General features: G+C 51.9%; 1 protein-coding gene across 4 annotated transcripts; it reads left to right on the top strand.

The window, feature by feature from the left end:
• The first annotated feature begins 1030 nt into the window (after positions 1-1030).
• LOC114510959 (kallikrein-6-like) lies at positions 1031-9526 on the top strand. 4 transcript variants are annotated; one of them, XM_028529508.2, is made up of 8 exons: positions 1185-1440; positions 1754-1814; positions 2455-2560; positions 2986-3033; positions 3380-3536; positions 6439-6686; positions 7831-7967; positions 8854-9526. In XM_028529508.2, the coding sequence occupies exons 4-8, from the start codon at positions 2994-2996 to the stop codon at positions 9004-9006; spliced, it is 735 nt and encodes a 244-aa protein (XP_028385309.1). In that variant the 5' UTR covers positions 1185-1440; positions 1754-1814; positions 2455-2560; positions 2986-2993; the 3' UTR covers positions 9007-9526. The 4 variants fall into 4 exon arrangements, with proteins under 4 accessions (XP_028385311.1, XP_028385309.1, XP_028385310.1 ...); XM_028529509.2 differs by having other exon boundaries at positions 1197-1440; positions 2416-2560; XM_028529510.1 differs by lacking the exon at positions 2455-2560 and having other exon boundaries at positions 1031-1440.

Below are 9526 nucleotides of genomic sequence, written 5' to 3'. Positions count from 1 at the left end.
AGCAGGAGAGAGAGAGACAGGGTCAATTCTGGATGCAAGAAGAACCCTCTGAGGTCGAGTGAAGGGTGCAGAGCGGCGGGGGGGGGGGGGGGGGCCGGGGGTGATGGTCCATGCGGGCAAGACAAGAGGTCTGAGCTGAGGCCAGGCAAGTGGGGACAGAGAGGAGGGAGCCACACAGGGAGGGGGGCGGTGGGATGGGGACTGGGGATCCAGCCCGCTGTCTGGAAGGACGGTGGGTCCTGAGTTCAGCCTGTGAAGGGCCTGAGGGGAGGGGCGGGGCAGGGAGCAGCAGCCCCAAAGAGCACATTGAATGCCAAATTGGTTTTCATCCTGGGAGTGATGGGGGCCAAGAAAAAGTGGCGACAATTAGCTTTAATGCAGAAAAAAAAAATCGCAGGGCCAGGCCCAAGCCAGTGTTCATGTCGAGGCAGACATTATTAAGATCAAACTGGAGAGCATTATGCTGAGTGAAATAAGTCAGGTGGGGAGGGGCAAATACCATATGATCTCACCTTTAACTGGAAGCTAATCAGCAAAAGAGAAACGCAAGCAAAATATAACCAGAGACATTGAAATTAAGAACAATGTGACAGTAACCAGAGGGGAGGTGGGGGGGATAATGGGGGGAAGCGGGGAGGGGTTTCAGGAACAACTGTAAAGGACACATGGACAAAACCAAGGGGGAGGGTGGAAGCAAGGGAGGAAGGAGGGTTTGGCTGGGGTAGGGAGGAGTGGTGGGGAGTAAACGCAGACAACTGTAATTGAACAACAATAAAGTCATTTAAAAAAATAAAATAAAACATTTTCTAATTTTCCTGAAAAAAAAATCAGAAGCCTTCATTGCCATCGACTCTCCTGAAAGCCCTGTTTTCCTTCTCACGCCCCGCTGCTCCCCTGTCCTTGTGATCACCATACCCACCTGAGTTTCCTTCCCCTCAGCCACGCACACCCTCACTCCTCAGCCCACACCCGCCTCTCTGGCACGCGCGGCCCTCTGCGCTCACATCCTCCCTGGTCCTTCTGTAGCCGAAGGGCCCCCCATTCCACACTCGCACGTCGCGCTCAAGTTTTCGCGCCGTCCTGTTTATTTCCACCTCTCTCCCTAGGTGTTGGATTTCCAGTCCTCAAATCCTCCTGTGGCCCACCAGCTTCCTTACGCCCCGCCCCGCCCACGGTCCCCCCTGCTAGCTCCGCAGGAACCTGACGGTTTGTGCGCATGCACGCGCTTTTCCTCGGAATAGGGGGAGATCAGCAGAGAGAGATTTGGAGACTCAGAGAATCAAGGGGAAGGACGGACACAGAGAAAAAGATGGAGAAAGAGGCAGAGAGATAAAGAGACACGGGGAGAGACTGAGATGAACACCGACAAGCATCCAGAAAGAAACAAGCGTGGAGACACCCCGCCAGGGCCAGGGAAGCAAGCCCACAGAGACCTCCGAGGTGGGCAGGCTTGGAGGAGGGCGGCTGGGAGGGACAGGAGTCCTGATATCGGGGCAGATGTGGGTGGACAATCAAAAGACAGCCGCAGGACTGTCAAGCAGGGACAAAGAGGAACTATTGACGCAGCCGCCTGCCACCGGCCTTTCTGGAAGGGAGGTTGGGAAACGGAGCTGCCAGGAGCGTGGCACTGGCTGCTGGGGGCGGACAAAGCCTGATTGTTCCAAGAGCCTGACTGTCCCCACAGTGCCTGGGTCTGCGCCCCAGCCTGGGGCAGGGTCGAGTGCCAGCTGGGTGACACATGCTTTCTCACTAGCTGGCTCACTCTCTCGTGGGGACAAGGAGGTCGTCAGCACTCACAGAGGGACTTAAGGCAGGTGCGTGAATCACCCCAACCCAACTAACCCATGCTGGCTGGTTTCCAGGGCTCCAGGATCTGTGGGTCCTGCACACCCATAGGCAGAGGTGGTGGGGTCCTTGGAGGCCAGCACAACTGTCACTTTCCCAGGAGGCCCACATCTGGCCCCCAGACACTTTCTTGTTCAAGGGTGTGGGAGCCCAAGGACTAGAGAGGGTCAGCTTTCATCTTCCCCTCCCCCAGACCCAGGAGTCAGCACCCAGCCTCTCCTCCCTCAGACCCCAATGCACTTAGGGACCAGTGCTACCTTTCCTGGAAGCTCTGGTCAGGGGTCATCAGGAGCAGAGCTGTGGGGGTGGGAGGAATGTGCGTGGGAGGCCTGGTGAGGAGGAAAAGGGTGGGGCAGTTTCCTCAGGGACCTGGGGAAACAGGGGTTAAAAAGGAAGCACCAGGAGCCTCTGAGGACAAGACCAGCCTCTTCCAGGGAGGCCGGGAGCCCTGGGTTGTCTGTCAGGCAGTCTTTGATGCCCTGGGCCCCCGAAGCCCCAACATTGCTCTGCTCCGTCTCCCTGTCTTTCTGTTTCTGTCTGTCTGTCTGTCTGTCTGTCTCTCCTTCCTAGGAGTCCTCACTACTTTGCCAGTCTCTTCTCTCCCCTCAGCTCCCTGTGTTTCTGACTCTGTCTCCCTGTTCATCTGCCTGTGACACGTGCTGTCCCTGCCCCCAACCCAAGAACCCCTGGGCCAGTAGGCAGTGGCCCCCAGCAGGTAAGACCACATGGCACCCCAGAACCTACAAGTAGGGGGCAGTGAGCAACAGGTGAGCTCAGAGCCAAGGTGCCGAGGCAAATGCATCGGGAGAAAGGCCATCCAGGATCTTCCAGGCCAGCCCTCCCTGCTACTAGGCAGGCAAACGAGAGCCAAGAGGAGTAGAAAGACTGCATGAGACTCCCACAGTGAGAGGATCCTGGGACTACCCCCATGGAGCTCTGCGTTCTCACCTGCCTTCATGGGACCCTCAGATGGAAGATAGGGGACAAGAGATCCGGGAGGCTGAACAGAGATCGGAAGTCAAGGGCTGGGAGCTCGTGGCAGGCCAGGAAGGAGGGAACCAACAACGTAGAGGGAAGAAAGGGAGGGGCCTGGGTGGGGTCTGAGACCGGGGCTGATGGAGCACTTGCTTCCCCTGCCAGGACCAGCCATGCAGACGCTGATCGCAACACTGGTTCTGATTGTGGCAGGTGAGAAGACAGGGAACGGGCTAGGGAGGTTTGGGGACAGGGTGGGGGCTGCCGATGGGGCAGAGGATGGAAATGGATGTGGGAGCCACAGCTGGGGTGGGTTTGGGATAAGGAAGACGTTGGAGGCTTGGTGAGGAATGGGCAATGCAGACAGGGCAGGGGGTTGGGTGGAAGGTGGGAGTGAGGGTGAAGAAGAGATGGAGGACGGGATTGGCTTTAGGGAGGGTACTGAGTAACTTTGGGTGTGGGGATGGTGATAACTTTGATGGTGAAGACAGAACTCGGTTCTGGTTCACCCCGGGGGATGCACCTCCTCTCTGACCCGGACCCTCCCTCCCTTCCTCAGCCCAGGCAGAGCTGAGGGACAAGGTACAGCATGGCGGACCCTGCGAGCAGATGTCTCACCCTTACCAAGCTGCCCTGTACAACTCAGGCCACTTGCTCTGTGGAGGGGTCCTCATTCACCCACTGTGGGTCCTCACAGCTGCCCACTGCAAAAAACCGTGAGTTTCCATGCTGTGGATGGGGCGTGGTTGCAATGAGATCCCACCAACATCTTGCAAACTTCAGGCGTGACATGACACACACTTCCCCCTGTCCCAGTATGAAGCAATCGGATAACCAGTCTCATTCGACCAACATTTAATTGAGCATTAAATATGTACCAGGCACTGTTTAGGGTCCTGGGGGTCCAAAAGAGAAAAAAAAGAAAACAAGCAGAATGGCTGCCTTTGTGAACTGACCTTCTTTTCATTGGGGTCTTGTTGAGAGAGATGGATTTAGTTCCAGAGGCAGTGGGAAGCCACTGGAGAGTTTTTATCTGGGAAGCAGCAAGATCTGATTTCATTGTTAAAAGCACTCCAGCTACCTTGCAGGAAGGGGCCTGGGCAGAAGGAGATGACGAAGGGATGCATGTGGAGGCTGTTGCCATTGTCTGGAGCTATAAACTGGTAGCTGGGACCAGGATGCTAGCAGTGAGAGTGGACAAAAGTGGGAAACCTTAGGACTTCTTTTGAGACTGAGCCAGCAGGGCTTGGTGGTGTGGGGTGGGAGGGAAAGAGAGCAAGCGGAGCTGACCTCCAAGTGTTTGACTTGGACAACTGGGTGTTTGGTTGTGTCTTTTGCTGAGTCAGGGGACAGGGAAAGAGAAACAGTTTGGATGTGGGCAGGGGAGCATCAGACATTTTGCTTTCACCAAGATGAGTTTGCGATACCTGGGAGATGTCCAAGAAGGATGCCAGGTTGGCTGCTGGTGCTCAGAAGAGAGGTCAGAAATGGAGATGAACATTTTAGGTGTCACCTACAAAGCAGGTGATATTTAAAGCTATGGGATGGGATGAGATCACCCAAAAAGCAGAGATAGAGGAGCGTAGAGGGCCTGGGAGAAATCCACAGGGGACTAACAACCACATGTTAGACGGACAACTGCTGTTCAATGCTCACTGCAGGCCAGGTGCCCAGTGAGGCAGTGAAATGCCTTTTCCTGAGTAGAATTCCATAGTAAGGGTCTGTTGGCCCCATTTTGCAGATGAGAAACTGAGGCTCAGAGAAATGACAAGGTATAACTCAAGTGTGTGGAAAGCAAGAGGTGCCTCACCTCACTGTTGGGAGGGGTCTTGTCAGGCAGGGTCCCAAGGACTCCCAGGGCGGTCTCCCACAAGCTCAGGGAGAACCGGCCTGACTCCCACATTCCTCATTCATTCAGAGTCTACTGACTGAGAGCACCCATTAAGGGCCAGGTTGGAGTTGGGCAGTGGAGAGTCAGGAGTGGATGAGAGAGCCTGCCTTTGGGGACATAAGGACAAGAAGACTGTTCGTTAACAAACAAGCCCCTGAAAAAAATCATGCAATTGCGCTGGAACGGGAGTAGGGGGGAGAAAACTGTACTTGAACAATGATTGAAATAAAAAAAAAATCATGCAATTGCAAATTATCCTAAATCCAGTGAAGGGGGAGAACAGGGATGGCTCCCCAAGAGAAAAGAGCAGAGGTACCTACTGCCGATGGATGGGATGAAATTCAAGCTGAGGCATGGAAAACAAGGAAAATTTGCCAAGGGAAGTTGGGCGGAAGAGCATTTGGAGCAGAGTAAGCACAGGGAGAAAAGCCAGGCATTAAGAACAATCTGGAGAGTTACCAGTTCACAGGGGGCAGAGCATGGTGGGATGAGATGCTTGGGCTTTATTCTGAGGGCAGTGGGGAGCTCTGGGAGGCTTTTGAGCAAGGAAGTTGCTCTTTGATCCATTTCACAAATATATACTGAATATCCATCATGTTCCAAATACTGGTCTAGGCACTGAGGATGCTGTATCTGAACAAAACAAAAACTCCACCTTGATATTCTGGAGCTGTGCCATCAGCCACATATGGCTAATTAAACTTGCATTAATAAAAATGGGATGAAGTTTGAAATTCACGAGCTACTTTCAATAACCCCCTATGGGTATTGATCATTGTATCAAACAGCACAGATAGAGAAATTTTCATCTTTGCACACAGTTCTATTGGGCACCGATGCTATGGTAGGAGAAGAAACAGTAGAACAAGTAAATAGTCAACACATACTTCACACATAAAATAATAATAATGATAGGGTTTCTGGTGGAAAGAAAAACAGGAGAGGGAGATAGGAATTGCCTGTTGGGGTGGACATTTACATCTTAATTAGGTTACCAGGAAAGGCCTCACTAAGGAGGTGACATTTGAAGGAGGTGAGGGAGTGAGCCATGCAGATTTCTGTGGGGGGAAAGTTTCTGGCAGAGGAAACAGCTAGTGCAAAGGCCCTGAGGCAGGAAAATGACTGTTGTATTCAGGGAAAGGCAGAGAAACCAGTGTGGCTGGGGCAGAAGAAGAGAAGGAGAGAGTGGGAGGAGATACCTGCGAGGTGATGGGCAGCACTTTGTGGGACATGGTGACTACCTTGGTCTTTACCCTGAGTAAGATGAGTGTCATCAGAAAACTCTGAGAAGACAAAGAGCAGAACTGACTTATGTTGTTAAGACATCTCTGCCTGCTCTGTGGAAGAGAGGCTGTAGAGGGCCAATGGCAGAAGCAAGGAGTCCATGAGGTAGCTACTGCTGTAGTCCAAGTGAGGGATGATGTTGTCTCAGACCAAGATGGTAGCAGTGCAGGAAGTGAGAAGTAGTCACACTATGGATATACATTGGAGAAACAAAAGGATTTCTGGGCAGCTTTGATGTGAGGCATGAAATAAAGAGTCAAGAATAGTCACCAAGTTTATTCTGGAAGGATAGAACTGTCGTTTACTGAGCTGAAAAGACTAAGGGAAATAGGCCAGATAGTTCATGGTGTACCAGGCTATCTTTTCCTCCCACTGCGGCCCCATCTGGAGTCTCAAATGCAGCCCAAGAGCTGAAGGTGTAACCCAGCCCTCCTCTCTCCCAGGAATCTTCAGGTCTACCTGGGGAAGCATAACATTTATGAAACAGAACACTTCCAGGAGCAGAGCTCTGTTGTCCGAACTGTGGTCCACCCTGGCTACAATGCTGGCACTCATGACCAGGACATCATGCTGTTACGCCTGAAGCGCCCAGCCAATCTCTCTGCACACATCCAGCCCCTAGCCCTGGAGAGAGACTGCTCGGCCAACCACACCAGATGCCACATCCTAGGCTGGGGCAAGACAGAATATGGTCAGTAGGACAAGGACAATGGGGGAGAAGGCCAATGGGTGATGGGTCATAGAGAAGGTAGGGTCAAAGATGAAGGTGATCCAATGATGCAAACCAATGGGACTGTGGATCACTGGGTGAAAGGTCAATGGGGAGGGATGGCAAATATGGGAGTTGGGCCAATGAGTGAATAGCCAATGGAGAAAGTAGACCAATGGATGAATGGCAGGGGTGGGTGGGCCATAAGATGAAGGGTCAATGAGAAGATACCAATGAGGAAGAGGGCCAGTTGTCAAATGGGGACCGATCAGGATGAATTGATGGTCAAGAAGGGATAAGCAGAGGAGGGACTAATGAAAGAAGGGAGATTAATAAAGCAGGAAAGCCAACCAAAGAATACAAATTGAGAAAGTGAATGGGTAGAGAGAGTTAATGGGGGAAGGGCCACTAGGGAAGAGTGAATAGTCTGGAAGAGTCACTACAGGAAAGACCAAAGGAAGAAATAGTCCAATAAATCAGCAGGAACCACTGAAAGTGGGCCTATAAGTGGAGGACCAAAAAAAGAAGGTGGACTATCAGATGAAGGGCCAATGGAAGGGTAGAGCCAATGGGAGAGGGCAGGCATTTAGGAAAAGACCAATGAGGGAGGTGGACCATTGATGACGGGCCAATAGGAGGAGAGACCCAATGGGAAAAAGGGGACCAGTAAGGAAAAGACTAATGGTCAAGTGGTAACCAATCAGGATGAACCAAGGGGAAGAATGATCTAATGAAGGGCAAAAGGGTATAATAGAGGAGGTCACTACCCCCAGGAAGAGAGTCTAGAGGTCAGCTGTAACTACTGGAGAAGGTGGGATCGATGGAAGAGAGAGAAATGGAGACAAGACCTAGGAAAAAGGAAAAACCAACAGAAAATGACTCATGGAGAAGAGGCAACCAATGAGAAAGACAAGTCAATGGGGGAGAAGAATGACCTAAAGGGGGACCTATCAGGAGTCAGAGCCAATAGAAATGGGTTATAAGAATGAAATACAAATAGGGAGAAAGGAACCAGTGGGGAATGAGAACCAACAGGGGAGGGAAGGATTGTAAGGGGTGGAGGATGGCTGAAGAAGATGTGGGGAGGGTGGGTTGTAAATGGAGCCTGGCCCCTGTCTCTCATCAGGTAATTTCCCTAACACCATCCAATGTGCATACATCCACCTGGTACCTCAAGAGGAGTGTGAGCGTGCCTACCCTGGCCAGATCACCCGAAACATGGTGTGTGCAGGAGATGAGAAGTACGGGAAGGATTCCTGCCAGGTGAGGCGGATTATGGGACCTGCCAGGTACACAACAAAGGACAGAGACACGAAAATACAGACCAAGGCAGGAAGGGAGAGCGAGTCGCACACAGACCCAAATGGAGCTTAACAGTGGTAAACTGGCAGAGGCTTTGAGGCATGAAAAGGGTGAGAGACTCAATTTGACACACAGAAACACAGTCAGGAACACGTGGAGAAACAAGGACAGCCAGCAGAAATGGGAAATGCAAACAAGGATGGAGACGGAGAGATCAAGACCTAGAGAGACACAGCATGGAGGCAGATGCATGAGGGAACCGTCCTTCAGACAGAGACTTCACTAGTCCTGCTCAGACATGGCCAAGCTGGGGAGGAGGGGGACCCTCACTGGGGAGAGAAGGGGCTCCACACCCACTCCCAAATACCTTTAACTTGGGTTCCCTCTTCTGTTGTCCACTGGGTCTCCCTACCTTATGCCGAAACTTACTTTGAAGGCTCTGGACTAGGCAGGAAGGAGCAAGAGAGACCAAGATAAAGTGATACACACAATCTGGATGAAAAGAAAGAGCATGCACGTCTCTCTCTCCAACCCCCCTCACTCCCTCCCCACCTCCCCCACCTGTCAGACTCTGTTCTGTTCTTACCTTTGTTCTTTTCCTTTCTCTTTTTCTCTCTCTGCCTCTCTGGGTATTGGCGTTCTCTCTGTTTCTCCTTGCTCCTGATTCTCCCTTGGTCTCCCTATTTCCCTGCCTATGATTGTGTGTTTGTCTGTCCGTCTGTCTGTCCCCGAGTATTTCTCTCCATCTCAGAGAGTCTCTCTTTCCCTCTCTATATGTCTCTGTGTCTCCTTCTGTCTCCATGTCTTTCTCTCCCTGCATTTCTGACTCTCTCCATCTTTCCCACAGGGTGATTCTGGGGGTCCGCTGGTGTGTGGAGACCGTCTCCGAGGCCTTATATCATGGGGTAATGTCCCCTGCGGATCCAAGGAGAAGCCGGGGGTCTACACCAATGTCTGTAGATATTGCCAGTGGATCCGAAAAGTCATTCAGGGCAGCTAGCTCTGACATGTGACATCCAACCCTTGACTTTGATCCCCACTCGTTGGCTCTAAAATATCTCTGACCAAGACCTTGCTTTCCCCTCACCTTCCCAGGTCCAACCCTTCATGCTTAATCCTGTGCCTGACTTGACCCCAGCCCCATCCTTGCATCCCTGGTGGTAAGCAGGGACACAGGCTGAGGTCTTGCCCCCACCACTAACAGAAGACAGAAAAACCCCTTCTAAGCAGCCGGCTCTCCCTGATTAGCCCATGGGCTTGGTATCCCCCTACAGAGGAATGGTCACAAGTCTGGAAAAACCTGAGTTGAAATCCCAGCTCTGCCCCTTGCTACTCATGTACCCTTGGGAAGTGCCCTCCTTCACTGTACAGAATCTCATCTGCAAAATGGGGCTAATAACAGTAAACTCCTCATAAATCAGTGGCTGCCATTGGGAGGATTCAAGGTCTCCAATACGTTGAAATATGTGCACTGGTGTCTGGCACACCTGCTTGCTCAATAAAGAGGGAATTTCACTGTT

The sequence above is a fragment of the Phyllostomus discolor genome, chromosome 12 (genome assembly GCF_004126475.2).
Source record: "Phyllostomus discolor isolate MPI-MPIP mPhyDis1 chromosome 12, mPhyDis1.pri.v3, whole genome shotgun sequence".
In the NCBI taxonomy this organism is placed as follows: domain Eukaryota; kingdom Metazoa; phylum Chordata; class Mammalia; order Chiroptera; family Phyllostomidae; genus Phyllostomus; species Phyllostomus discolor.
Note: the sequence above shows the minus strand (reverse complement) of the source record. Positions and strands in the feature narration are given on the sequence as shown.

Bases quoted from the DNA above. Each gene is read 5' to 3' on its own strand.
- LOC114510959 (XM_028529510.1), top strand. From the start codon at position 2,994: ATGCAGACGCTGATCGCAACACTGGTTCTGATTGTGGCAG. The intron at 3,034-3,379 runs GTGAGAAGACAG...TCCCTTCCTCAG, and splicing joins ACTGGTTCTGATTGTGGCAG to CCCAGGCAGAGCTGAGGGAC. The intron at 3,537-6,438 runs GTGAGTTTCCAT...CCTCTCTCCCAG, and splicing joins GCTGCCCACTGCAAAAAACC to GAATCTTCAGGTCTACCTGG.